At 47.1% G+C, this 14853-nt stretch overlaps 1 protein-coding gene across 1 annotated transcript in view; it reads left to right on the top strand.

The window, feature by feature from the left end:
• The window catches only part of LOC134466151 (nicotinamide/nicotinic acid mononucleotide adenylyltransferase 3-like), a 28037-nt gene that overhangs the window by 1557 nt on the left and 11627 nt on the right, over positions 1-14853 (top strand). The window contains exon 2 of the mRNA XM_063220046.1: positions 436-619. Coding sequence (XP_063076116.1) covers positions 436-619 — 184 coding nt within the window. The remainder of the gene's footprint in view (positions 1-435; positions 620-14853) is intronic.

Below are 14853 nucleotides of genomic sequence, written 5' to 3'. Positions count from 1 at the left end.
GTGTGAGGAGTGGGGGGACAGGCAGTGAGGAGGAGCTGAAGTGGGGACCTGCGCAAACGTGTGTAGAGGTGTGAGACAAGACCCATATACACACGTGAGTGAGTTGTTGACCAACCAGTTCATGGGCGCGTGACCTCGGAGGCAGTCCACCGACGAGCGTTGAAGGGGATAAGCAACTGCAGATGTTGCAAGATCTGACTGCAGCCGCATTCATCCCGCGATAGTTTTACACCATGTGACATGTCACCTCGTCAACGCAACGTCGACGAAATTTCGAAGTTTGACAGGAAATCTAACCGTCATGCAGCATTTTCATCCAGGGTGCTTGCTGTCTAAATGCACATGCATGCGTTGATGTGAAATTGAATGTACTTAATTACTGAGTTCCACCTGTGTCATGTGACTTACTGTGTTCTATCTGTGTCATGTGACTAGGCCGCTACCAGGTGGTGGGCGGGATCATCTCCCCGGTGAGTGATGCGTACGGTAAGCAGGGCCTCGTGGCTGCCAAGCACCGCGTTGCCATGGCGAAGATCGCCCTGCGGACCTCCGACTGGGTGGCGGTGGACGAGTGGGAGAGCCGGCAGCCAGACTGGAACGAGACCGTCGCCACCATGAGGTGAGATCTGGTATTACACTGCATCACACTACACTACACTACACTGCATTACATTACATTACACTACACTGCATCACACTACAGCCAGACTGGAACGAGACCGTCGCCACCATGAGGTGAGATCTGGTATTACACTGCAAAAGTTTTGTGTTTGAATTGTGTTTGTAACTTTACCTGAAGAAGGTCGGATGACCGAAACGTTGTATTAAAGTTTGTTGGTATAATGGACAGTGTGCGGGATTTCTTTACACTTGACTGACAACCCCGCTGGGATAACATCCTACGCACTTGCCAAACTACAGAGGTGTGCAAAAGTGTCTTTGTTGAACTATTACACTGCATTACATTACACTACACTACACTGCATTACATTACATTACACTACACTGCATTACACTACAACCAGACTGGACTGAGACCGTCGCCACCATGCAGCATACTATTCTGCACTGGACTGCATGATGCTGTATTGGACTGCATTTCATTACATTACATTGCACTGCATTACACTGCACTACACTACACTACATTATACTACATTATATTACATTACAATACAGTGGCTGCCATGCAGGGTACCACCCTGCCACCAGGAGCAACGGGGTTAAGTATCTTGCTCAAGGACACATCGATGGGGTCAGGCAAAGCGGGGCTTGAACCTGCAACCTTCATATTCTGCCACAGGCGTGTGGAGGTGTGGTAAAGGAAGGGCCTGGTGTGTGGAGGAATGGGGCTGTACTTTTTACATTACATTGTTTCACTGATTCTTGAGAAAGTGGCTAAAACAGGTTCTAATTTTGAAAGAAAAAAACAAAGTGAATTACAAAATAATATGGTATATCCTCGTAGACAAAGGTCTTGGCTTTTCAGAAATGCACAAGGCCAATCTCCCCAATTTGATTTTTTTTCAGAAATCAGGGATTTCTCCGATCATTTTTTTGTCAACACCGTCAGACACAATTAAAAGCAATAAAAAGTGTATTGATTTGGTTGCATATGTATCTGGAGTTTTTAGTGAAAAGTGAAAGCGTGAAAGTGAAAGCCCGTTGGGAAACTCCAACTCCCATTGTCATTGTGACACAGCACTCCACAGCACACAAGTGAACACTGCACACAACGAAATTGCATTTATGCCTCACCCGTGCAAGGGGGCAGCCCTCAGTGGCGCCCCATGGGGAGCAGTGCGGTGGGACGGTACCATGCTCAGGGTACCTCAGTCATGGAGGAGGATGGGGGAGAGCACTGGTTGATTACTCCCCCCACCAACCTGGCGGGTCGGGAGTCGAACCGGCAACCTCTGGGATGCAAGTCTGACGCCCTAACCGCTCACCCATGACTGTCCCTTTTAAGTGATTATGTGTGTTTTATGGTTCACACATACGCCTTTAAATGTTGAAAATTCACTTTCATTCTATTTTAATACTGTTTTATGTGTTCTAATTTAAAAAGGTGTGCTGTCAGACAATGCTTACTTAATGCCTAAATAGACCAAACAATTTTTTGTAATTTCACAAATATTCGTGTAGGCTTAAATGTGGTATTCCTTTGATCATTCAACAACTCCAGAGGAAAATGTTGTAAGTACATTCATTTAAAATGTCCAAAACTCCTTCTTACGGTGGTGACTTAAGAACTGACGGTGGTGACAGTAATCTGAGGGTGGTGAAAGTGACCTAATTATTACCTACATTTAGCAAAATAAATAGCCCTCTCAAGTCAATGACATCTAGCATAAACACTTTATTTTTGTGTGTGCACAGTATGTTTGTGCACATGTTTTTTCTTCATTTGTTAGATACTCTAGGAAGTAGGCCTAGATTATTGAAAATGTGGCATAAACAGGTTTTAAGTTGTTCAAATCCAAAATAGAGGTGTATTATCATAGATGAAGGTCTTGGCTGTGCAGTGAATGTATTGGCCAAGCTCCCCATATTTTTCATTTTTCATAAAATGGGCTCTTTCTTGGTTTTGTCACCAGCGTCAGACAGAATTAGAAGTAAAAAAAAATGTTTACTGTTTACCAGAGATGTATAGTAACGAAGTAAAAGTAACGAAGTACTGTACTTAAGTACTAAACTGCAGTATCTGTACTTTATTGAGTATTTTTTTTCCCCTCATACTTCATACCTCTTACTTCACTACATTTTTCTGATGAAATTAATACTTTTACTCCATTACATTTTTCATGTGCTGCTTTCGTTACTCGTTCCTCGTTTCTATGCCCGAGCGCTAGATGGCTCTGTCATCACCAGATATGATGGAACGTGTTCACGGTCAGTGGGCGATGCAATGGTAGGGAAATAAAAGCAGATCGCATTCTCGCGCATGTCTTTTGGCGTGGTCAGTGACGCTCAGTTGGCATTGACACTGGCATGTTGGCAAGATGGATGAGGTAGACGAGGTATCGCCATCAACATCAACGACACCAACCACCTCACATTGCGGCGAGGAGGAGGAGGATGACGGCTGCCATCCCTGGCCCTATTTAGATTCAATGTTCTCCTTTGAGCAAACTACTGCCCTACGTTTTCTTAAAAACTGAACTTGTGTTACAAAGCTGTTTTAATAACAAACCATAATGGTATTTGCACTTCATAAGAGACTTATTGTACAGAGCTCTAATAAACCAAATGGTATTCAAACTTTTGACTGACTTTTCCCCCCCCCATTTTTTTAATGCAGTACTTTTACTTCTACTTCTACTTTTTACTCAAGTAGCAAAACTTGCAATACTTCTACTTGCTTTACTTAAGTACAACACATTTTGAATACTTTTGTCCTTCTACTTGAGTAAGGTAAGGAAAGGTTACTTTTGACTTTTACTCAAGTCATTTGACAAGATGATACTGGTACTTCTACTCCACTACTTTTCTCCAGTACTTTATACATCTCTGCTGAGTACTGTATTTAAGTGAATTCAACATAATTGTAGATACTTATTGGAAGCATATTCTTAAAACTTGTCAAAAACATGTAAAACACATGCTTTTTTGTGAACTACATCAGATGTCACCACCGTCAGGTTTTGTGACAAAAAACCCTCCAAATGCACCTCAGTGGAGGCTAGAGTATAAGTTTGGGTAACAATTATTACTAACATGTCTGGTAATGTTTCATTAACCAGCACAATTTAGTAAAATATGGAACAAGGTGATGAGCGGAACAAAATCTGACGGTGGTGACATCTGACGGTGTGAGACAAAAAAACACTTATTTATACATATTATGCATTTTTTGCTCACATTTGCCACTTCATTTTCGCTCTGTTTCTTAGGGGCTTCATGCCGCTTCTGAAAAAGTATATATAATTAACATTAATTTAACATAATACTATTAAAACCCCCGAGGGTGTGAATAGTAAACTTACAGGAGCTTCAGTGATGGTGAAGTATTCAGTAGAGCTAAAGGTTTGAAAAGGGGTCCTAAGTAATGACAATGACCTTGTGCATACCTGATTTTATTGTCTTTTTTAAAAAATCTGACGGTGGTGACTAATATGCTGGACACACTTTGAGCAATCAGAAAATTGTAGTAAATATTGCTTTACACGCACTATGTGCATATCTGCAGAACCACTTCAATATGGACTTTCACATCATGGTGATATTATTCAATAATATCAGTGATTTTTACAGACAGCTGTTTTTACAGGGTGTGGGCAGGTTTATAGCCATGAAAAGAAATGAAACTTAAATATTTCAAACGACTGTATATTTGTGTAACAGACCCCTGGGTCTTTACCTGGATCCATTTTGTTCATGAAAAAGTAGTTTATTTTCAACAGAATTGGCAGTTTGAGACATGTTTTAGCCACTTTCTCAAGAATCAGTGGTTTGACACAAGGATGGAAATTAAACTTGGTGAAGTCAGAACTTCTTCCAGTTACTGAGACATAAGTGATATTCTGAGGTCAAAGATCATCCACCATTGTCCAGAAAATGTGGAGTAAACAACACTAAAATAAACATCAATGTCTGTGGAATACACCAGACTGCCAAGCCGGCCCAGCCCGATGTCTTCAGCCTTTCAGAAATGCATGATCTCTCACTGGGGCTCGGAATCAGCGGTGTGTGTGTGTGTGTGTGTGTGTGCGTGTGTATGTGTGTGTGTGTGTGTGTGTGTGTGTGTGTGTGTGTGTGTGTGTGTGTGTGTGTGTGAATGGTCATCCAGCACTAATGGCCATCAGTAGTGGCCACTGTAGGGCTAGAGCTTAGCTTCTGTAAAGGCAGCTGTAGTGTGTGTGCTGTAGTGTGTGTGTGCTGTAGTGTGTGTGTGCTGTAGTGTGTGTGTGTGTGTGTGTGTGTGTGTGTGTGTGTGTGTGTGTGTGTGTGTGCGCGCGTGTGTGGCTATAGCTGTGTTGTAAATGGCCATTGTGAGAATACCTATAAACACCCCTGCTGCTGCTTTTGCTGCTGCTCCTGCCGCTGCCGCTTCGCTATCGATCGCCACGGTGACGCCACGGCAACAGCGCCAGCCAGGGCACACCAGGGTCAGGCTGTTATGATGTGCCTAATACTCTCATCTAACACACTGCAACACTGTGTGTGTGTGTGTGTGTGTGTGTGTGTGTGTGTGTGTGTGTGTGTGTGTGTGTGTGTGTGTGTGTGTGCGCGCGCGCGCGCGTGTGTGTGTGTGTGTGTGTGTGTGTGTGTGTGTGTGTGTGTGTGTGTGTGTGTGTGTGTGTGTGTGTGTGTGTGTGTGTGTGTGTGTGTGTGTGTGTGTGTGTGTGTGTGTGTGTGTGTGTGTGTGTGTGTGAGAGCTTGTTTTTACACCAATACAGTCATTATTACCGTACTTATTCTGTTTATGCAAGCTCTCTCTCTCCCTCTCTCCTCTCTCTTCCCTTTCTGCCATCTCATTCTCTGCCTGTCTCTTTCTCTGCCTCCCCCCCCCATTTATTGCTCTCTCTCCCTCTCTCTCCTTCCTTCCCCCTCTTCCTCTCACCCTCCGCTTGACGGGTCCAGTGAATAATAGCTGGAAATGTATACTCTCTACTTCAGTGCATTTTCACTCTGCATGATGTTTCTCTTTTCTCTGTTTCTTTCTCTCTCTCTCTCTCTCTCTCTCTCTCTCTCTCTCTCTCTCTCTTTCTTTTCCTCTGTCTCTCTCCCTCTCTCCCTCTCTCCCTCTCTCCCTCTCTCCCCTCATCTCCCCTCATCTCTCCCTCTCTCCTCTCCTCTCCTCTCTGCTCCTCGTCTGCCGTGTCTAGTTTGCCCTTGTCTCCCCTGCTTCCCTCCAGGGCCCTCTCTTTAGTGGAGACATTAAGAGTGCTGCCAAACGTTGACAACAGCTATCTCCTCAGCACTAGTCCCGGGGGACTCTGATTTACACCACCGATGTGTGTGGAGAGAGGAGAGGAGAGGAGAGCCCTCTTACAATAATATAAAGACGCCTCAATATCTCATTATCTCGCTACCTCGCCACCTTGCTACCCGCTCGCCCGTTGCGGCACACAGTGTAAGCCCCTATCTGAGAGGTGGGCTCTGGGCGGCACACAGCGTATGCCCCTGTCTGAGAGGGGGGGGGGGGTCTGGGCGGCACACAGCGTATGCCCCTGTCTGAGAGAAGGCTCGTGGGGCTGGTGGGGAGGGCTGGGGTGGGGTGGGGTGGAGGGTGGAGGGGTGGGGTGGGGTGGGGTGGATGGTGGAGGGCTGGGGTGGATGGTGGATGGTGGAGGGGTGGGGTGGGGTGGGTGTGTGTGTGTTGTGGGGTGCAGGGCTGGGGTGGGGTGGGTGTGTGTGTGTTGTGGGGTGGATGGTTGGAGATGGCTATGGGAAGTGCTGGGGGGGTGAGGTGGAGGGGTGGAAGGGTATAGGTGTTGTGGAGGGGAGGTGGAAGGGAGGTGGAGGGCTAAATGGGTGGTGGGTGTTGGGCAGAGGAGATGGCAGAGTGGGGAGGTGGAGTGGGGAGTAGGGATGGGACAATACGCACCGAAAACAGAAACAATCGTACAATTCACACACATACCAAACCGTGACATGCAGTCCGTGGCAAACCGCAATTCATGTACTGCCTAGAAAAATATGTAAAACAGAGATTCTAGGAGTATTTTATCCAGTTTCTCTGATTAAAACATTAGCATATAAGACCAGGCAGAGGATGTCACAAAGAAAATCACACCATTTTCACATTATAAGCCTATACAAACCATGTAGGATATTTAGTGATAAGTCCGATTCTATTAGCCAATTGAAAGAGGGCATTTGGAACGCTCAGACAGCGTACATCAGCTGACGACAGTTAAAGTGTAAGCACAGGTTAGCACAAGAGGCAGTTCTCAGACACATGCAAAAGGTCAAATTCAACTTGCAAGTCATCACTTTATAATTGCAATTATGTAAATATTGTTTAATATTCCCAGTGCACCATTTATCATGAATTTAACAAAACAAAAAAAACAAGAACCGTAGAGAACTGAAAACCGTGCCCTTGATACCGTGATATTGACCGAACCTTGAATTTTGTGTACCGTCCCACCCCTAGTGGGGAGGTGGTAGAGAGAGGTGGTGGGGTAGAGAGGTGTAGGCGGTGGGGAGAATTGATTAATTGACTGCTCCTTCCCTCAGCTCAGAGTACAGTGCAGAACATTAAAGGGGAATAGCTGTGTGTCTGAGACAGTAAAAGGGATTTTTATGTGTGTGCATGGGCGCATTTGTTTGTGCAGGCATACGTGTGAGTGTGCGTGTGTGTGTGTGTGTGTGCGTGCGTGCGTGCGTGCAACGTGTGTGTGTGTGTGTGTGTGTGTGTGTGCACTTTCCCGTAGACCAGTGTTTCCCAACCAGGGGTACGTGTACCACTAGGGGTACGTGAGCACACCTCAGGGGGTACTTGGAAAAATATAATAATAACAAATATATGGAGTGTAGTCACATTGGGATAGAGGAGGAGATATAGAGCATGAGTGACAGGGGTACTCATCATATGAAAAAATTGCTTAGGGGGTACGCAGGATAAAGGTTGGGAAACACTGCCGTAGACCATGGTCTTCTCTCCCTATTAGTTCAGCAGGTGTGCTACTGGCGGCGAAAAGTTAGGATGGTGGTGGACAGCTAAGAAGGCCTTTCTTGAACAGGGGGACAGGGGGAATGGGAGAGAGTACATGTGTGTGCTGGGGAGGTGTGTGTTTTAAGGAGAGAGTATATGTGTGCTGGGGAGGTGTGTGTTTTAAGGAGAGAGTATGTGTGTGCTGGGGAGGTGTGTGTTTTAAGGAGAGAGTATATGTGTGCTGGGGAGGTGTGTGTTTTAAGGAGAGAGTATGTGTGTGCTGGGGAGGTGTGTGTTTTAAGGGGAGAGGGAGTCAGTGAGTGACAGGGCCGACACACACAGAGGTGTTCTGTTGCTACACAGTAAATGTTGCGGTGTTCATTCAACACTTAAAGAGTTCATTTGAGTCCAAATTATGTCAAATCAACTCTCTAAGTGTTAAATGAGCACTGCAGAATTTACTGTGTATACTGCTCTGAGTCAGCTGAGGGGTTAAGGAAGGGCTCAGAGGGCAAAGGTCAACCCGTAGTCGGGGTAACCCTGAGCCGTCGCCGCCCACAACCTGCTCTCATTACTGCACAGTCATTATGTCCTGGATTGACACGCACACGCACACGCACACGCACGCACGCACGCACGCACGCACGCACGCACGGCTGCACACACACAGACACACACACACAGACACACACACACACACACACACACACACATGCCTGCAGACACACACACACACACAGCCTTTCTTTCTCTCTCTCTCGCTCTCTCTCTCTCTCGCTCTCTCTCTCTCTCTCTCTGTCTTTCACATGTTCTCACACATATATAATTCGGGGCTGGCGTGTCAGCAGTGGCCAAAGTAACCGCTAGTAGAGACCTCATTTAGCCCTGATAATCTAGACTACAGGCTTTGCCAGGGCAGTTGCAAATGAGCTTTAAAAAAAAAAAAAAAAAAAAAGAATCTCGTGTTTAACAAGGAAGGTTGAGATACAATACCTGTTCTTCCATGGACCTGGCCACAATAGCAGTTTTAAAATTGCATACAGAGGATTTCCATAAACACAGTATTGTATGTACAGTAGTAGCTGTGTGAATAGTAGCAATATCTACATTTTAGCAGCAGTAGCGGTAACATTATATTGGCTCTAGTAGCAATAACATTATTACATCACATTATACTTAGCTGACGCCTTTATCCAAAGCGACTTACAGTTATGTTAAGGAGTCAAGGAGATGGGGTTTAGATCAGAGGGTTGCAGGTTTGAATCCCACCCTTCCACTTTGTCTCTCACTGTAGGGCTGAAGTGTCCTTGAGCAAGGCACCTAACCCCAGACTGCTCAAGGGACTGTAACCAATACCCTGTAACAAGGCTCCTAACCCCAGACTGCTCAAGGGACTGTAACCAATACCCTGTACCAAGGCTCCTAACCCCAGACTGCTCAAGGGACTGTAACCAATACCCTGTACCAAGGCACCTAACCCCACACTGCTCAAGGGACTGTAACCAATACCCTGTAACAAGGCACCTAACCCCACACTGCTCAAGGGACTGTAACCAATACCCTGTAACAAGGCACCTAACCCCAGACTGCTCCAGGGACTGTAACCAATACCCTGTAACAAGGCTCCTAACCCCAGACTGCTCAAGGGACTGTAACCAATACCCTGTAAATTAACTGTATGTCAGTTTGGATAAAAGCATCAGCTGCTGTAAGTTGTGTAATATAATGTAATATAATGTAATGTAATGTAATATTGAAGACCAAATAGAACACACTGGATTTTTTACTGGACTCGTTGCTGTATGCATCCGATTGTGTTAGCTGTAGCAATAGGAGTTGAGAATGCCTCCTTCCTCAGGGATGTTGACATTAGAGAGTAGAGGTACTCTTATAGATGTCATTACAACACTAGTGGGATCGCAGGGCTTGACACTGGCACCTGCCAACCGGCCAAATGCTGGTAAAACTTGGCTGTGGCTGGTAACAATTTCAGTGTCACTAGCCAATTTGGCAGGTAGCTTATTCTATGGTGTGACATATCAGAATAGCGTATATTCTGCACTTTGCCCCTTGTGTATCAGTTGTTTATATATAAGTTCAAGAAAAAGCTCAGTTTCTATTTGTTTGTTGTATTTCCATATTTCCATATTCCATACTTCTGTGGTTAGATGTACAGCGTCATGACAAAAAAAACAAAAAAACAATTGTGGCTAGTGGAAAAGCTGGATGGCTAGTGACTCGGGAAAACCACTATCCACAATGGCCAGCAAGCGAAAAAGTTAATGTCAAGCCTTGGTGGGATGATAGTAGTATGATATTACATGGTTTCAACTTTGAACTCTGTAACAACTAGGGCTGTAACAATATTGTACCGCACCGAGAAATCGCGATACTCAGAGTCACAACACTGTATCATGATGCAAGAAGGCAGTATCGTGATACGCCCTTTCAAAGTTCTGTTACCTTTCAGTCCAGAGACTAAGTATGATGTAATGTCATAGTGCTTCAAATCAGTATCCTTAATATTTTTAAACTTAAAAAAAAAAATCAGTAGCTTGTATCCTATGCTACCCATAAACGAAGAAGAAATCGTGGGGTGTATCACACCATTGGTCAAAAATCGTGATACAAACAGAATCTTCAGTTGAGTGTATTACAGGCCTAATATCGCACTACTAGTGTTGTAATTACATCTGTAAAAGTGCTTCTACCTCTTCCTTATACAACTCTGCTCCTTCCTCAGTTTCAGGGCAGGGAGGGGTGTTGGCCAGGCATTCCCTTTACGTAGGTGTTGCACTGGGAGAGCCCAAACTGACCCCTCAAGTCAATGGACCATTTTCTTTCATTAATTAATTAATTCGTTTGTTCATTTATTTATTTGTTTTCCGTGCACTATTGTTCCCAGATTTGCCATGTACAGAGCTGCATAAGCCTCTAGTGCAGCAGTGCGGTCAGGGCCCGATTAAGATGGCTTGAGGCCCCTAGGCTACAGGTCGGGGCCCGATTAAGATGGCTTGAGGCCCCTAGGCTACTGGTCGGGGCCCAATTAAGATGGCTTGAGGCCCCTAGGCTACAGGTCGGGGCCCGATTAAGATGGCTTGAGGCCCCTAGGCTACAGGTCGGGGCCCGATTAAGATGGCTTGAGGCCCCTAGGCTACAGCTCGGGGCCCGATTAAGATGGCTTGAGGCCCCTAGGCTACAGCTCGGGGCCCAATTAAGATGGCCTGAGGCCCCTAGGCTACTGGTTGCCACAGACGGCAAATTTCACGACAATATGACATGGCCAACGTCATCATAATTCCGAGCAAGCAATTAAGAATAACGGATTTGCAGTTTAATTATTTTCTAAACTGCACCTTGTCATGATTCTGCACACGCCCACACCCCCCACCTCCCCCTTTAGCCAGTCAGGGAGGCCCTGCCAGGTGGGGACCCCTAGGCTGCAGCCCTATCCAGCCTGTGGTGGGGGCCCTAGGCTGCAGCCATATCTAGCCTGTGGTGGGGGGCCCTAGGTGTGGGGGCCCTAGGCTGCAGCCATATCTAGCCTGTGGTGGGGGCCCTAGGCTGCAGCCATATCTAGCCTGTGGTGGGGGCCCTAGGCTGCAGCCATATCTAGCCTATGGTGGGGGGCCCTAGGCTGCAGCCATATCCAGCCTGTGGTGGGGGCCCCTAGGCTGCAGCCATATCTAGCCTGTGGTGGGGGCCCCTAGGCTGCAGCCATATCCAGCCTGTGGTGGGGGCCCCTAGGCTGCAGCCATATCTAGCCTGTGGTGGGGGCCCCTAGGCTGCAACCATATCTAGCCTGTGGTGGGGGCCCCTAGGCTACAGCCATATCTAGCCTCTGGTGTGGGGCCCTAGGCTGCAGCCATATCTAGCCTGTGGTGGGGGCCCTAGGCTGCAGCCATATCTAGCCTGTGGTGGGGGCCCTAGGTTGAAGCTATATCTAGCCTGTGGTGGGGGCCCTAGGCTGCAGCCATATCTAGCCTGTGGTGGGGGCCCTAGGCTGCAGCCATATCTAGCCTGTGGTGGGGGCCCTAGGCTGCAGCCATATCTAGCCTGTGGTGGGGGCCCTAAGCTGCAGCCATATCTAGCCTGTGGTGGGGGCCCTGGCAGATGGGGCCCCTAGGCTGCAGCCATATCTAGCCTGTGGTGGGGGCCCTAGGCTGCAGCCATATCTAGCCTGTGATGGGGGCCCCTAGGCTGCAGCCATATCTAGCCTGTGGTGGGGGCCCCTAGGCTGCAGCCATATCTAGCCTGTGGTGGGGGCCCCTAGGCTGCAACCATATCTAGCCTGTGGTGGGGGCCCCTAGGCTGCAGCCATATCTAGCCTGTGGGGACCCCTAGGCTGCAGTCATATCTAGCCTGTGGGGGCCCTAGGCTGCAGCCATATCTTGCCTGTAGGGCCACTAGGCTGCAGCCATATCTAGCCTGTGGTGGGGGCCCTAGGCTGCAGCCATATCTAGCCTGTGGTGAGGGCTCTAGGCTGCAGCCATATCTAGCCTGTGGTGGGGGGCCCTAGGCTGCAGCCATATCTAGCCTGTGGTGGGGGGCCCTAGGCTGCAGCCATATCTAGCCTGTGGTGGGGGCCCTAGGCTGCAGCCATATCTAGCCTGTGGTGGGGGCCCTAGGCTGCAGCCATATCTAGCCTGTGGTGGGGGCCCTAGGCTGCAGCCATATCTAGCCTGTGCGTTAATCCACCCTGAGTGCTGTGCCCTGCTATACTGCTATAGAGTTGGGCATCGCCAGGCCATCCAAGTCCACACCCCACACAGGTCATCTGCAGGTCACCCAGATCCTACACAGCAGAGGCCACGGCCCGGTGCCAGGCGCGTCGAGAGACCTGGGCATTCGGGGCTACAGCCCCGGATCTCCGGGGATTAGCCCCGAATCTCTCTGGACTGGACTGACATAAATAAAATATGTATAATAATAATAATATGATTAAGAATAAGAAATAGTAGAGAAGAGCTCCGTGGACCACACTTTGAGCAGTGATACCGCTCCTGTCATTATGCAACTTTGTAACCAGCACAGACCGCACGATTCTGACACGATGATATATGTAAATATGGAACTGTACAAATAACAACTTTCCAACCGAAGCCGCTATCCCAGCAGGAGAGACGAGGTTGTCATTGCTAGACTGCGGATTGGTCACACGTTACTGAACAGTACTCAGTGTAGGTTTGGAAGAGTGGCATCAGGGCAGTGTTTGGGATGTATGATGGAGGAGGAGACAGTCCAACACATATTGTTTGAGTGCCCTGTGTATGCAGAGGAAAGGAAAGAGTGGAAGGATGGGCTGCTTGAGAACGGCGAAGCTGATTTTAATCAGGCCACAGTGCTGGGAAGGGACGCAAATATAAGAGCAGTGCTGAAGTATTTAACATCAACCGGGCTATATGCCCGCATTTAAACAGCAGTACTGTATTAACAGAATCGCCCAGGAACCGGTAGGTGGCGGTATGCGCAACTAAAGCGTAACCCGCCAATAACTCAATGAAGAAGAAGAAGCCGCTATCCACCTTGTTAGTAGAGCCAGAAATATTCTAGTAAGGGGAGATAGGACAGGTACATAGAAATTAACGGTGAAGATTCGTAACGCAAATATGGCGTCTACCCGCACATCTCCCGCCTTTCTGGTAACAAGAGCCAATGTGCCTGCTGAGCTGCGTTGCCAGTGATCCAATCATCTGGCTGCATCGGCGCACGCGAAATTATGCACATGCTCAGTTGTGAAAAGCCGTTGCTCTCGTGCCGTTATGGCACTACTGCGCCTGCGTGAGAAAAGTGGCTCAAAAAGCTTTATTTTGACTCGTATGACACAACCAAGTAGTCTAGATTGATCAGTTTTTCACGGTCGTTTCAACCATATGGTTTTTACAACCGCTGGGTTCCCCTCTGTCCTATACTCAGTTTCCCCATTCATTTTTCCCATTGACTCTCAGATCTGGTCTACTTAATCGCGAAATAGCACCCCGGAGGCGTCACCAAGATGGCCGCCATATGTCCCCTCTCATTCTAAAATCTCTCTGGTAGATCTAGCCTCGTTGTAGTGATGTCATGCTGCTGTCAACCAATCAGGTGTCAGTTCTATGCTGGCTTGAACAGAGCCAGGCGGGCTCATGGTTTATGAAAAAAAATCCGGAATGTTTAATATCTCTATAACTCAATGACTTCTGGAATATAGGGATCCCACTTCATTTCATTCTTAGATCATTCAGGGTTTTTTTTAGCAGCCATAGGTCACAATGTTGACATTTTCCTCTCATTTTAGCATCCACTATTCAATCACACTATATCTAGACTAGCTGTATCTATCAAAATGGATATTTGCCGAATCTAAATGGATATTTGGGCTCCATCTTCAAGTAACAGGACAGCGTAAGGTAGGACATCTGTTTGTTTCCTGATGTGCTCGCCGAAGCACTGGTGTCAATGTTGTTGTCATGTTTTCTACTTGTCTTCAGTCAAGCGCTAGTTGTAACTATCACGAAGCACCCGTTCTATCATGTCACCAAGCTAACACCCCCTTTCAAACAGACACACCTTTCCTGAATTCATAGTGGGCAGGCAGCGTGCTTTAGTTATAGCCTATACCACGTGTAATGTGATGTGTGTAGATTCGCTTGTGTTTGTTGGCTATCTGCATGTTTGTGTAGTTTTGGGCAAGCTCCAAAGACTGATAGAACTACTCGTAATTTGCTAACATAGTGAGCTAACATTTAGCTCCACCACGTAGACAAGCTACCTCCAATAGAAACGGCAAGGTACAATCATGTGGAAAATGTAGCGAACTAACATTACAAGCTACTACAACTAGAAATTCAAAATTACGGCATATTTGAATTATTTGGGTTGCAAAAATGACATCTGAAGACATTATTGTCTGCTGGATTATGATTGCCCCCATGATATTTTTGGACTGGGTATGGTCAATCAGCTGGCTTTCTTGCTCTAGTCTCCCTGTGTGCGCGCGCGTGTGTGTTTGTGTGTGTGTGTGTGTTTGCCTCGTAATGAGCGATGTGCGAGTTCGATTGCACCTTGTGTTTTGATATCGGCCTGATGGAGGCAGTGAGCTCATGCATGAAATGTCAATAGAACCAAAGGTGTGGACAGTCAGGTGTATGATTTGCTTGCGCAAGACATTTTTGGGAGATTATGGTCCATGGTTTGTCAACTAGCGCTCCTCCTCTCCTGTCTCCAATGTGTGTGTGTGCGCGCGTGTGCGTGTCTGCCGCTTGTTTTGA

Source organism: Engraulis encrasicolus, chromosome 16 (assembly GCF_034702125.1).
Source record: "Engraulis encrasicolus isolate BLACKSEA-1 chromosome 16, IST_EnEncr_1.0, whole genome shotgun sequence".
In the NCBI taxonomy this organism is placed as follows: Eukaryota; Metazoa; Chordata; class Actinopteri; order Clupeiformes; family Engraulidae; genus Engraulis; species Engraulis encrasicolus.
Note: the sequence above shows the minus strand (reverse complement) of the source record. Positions and strands in the feature narration are given on the sequence as shown.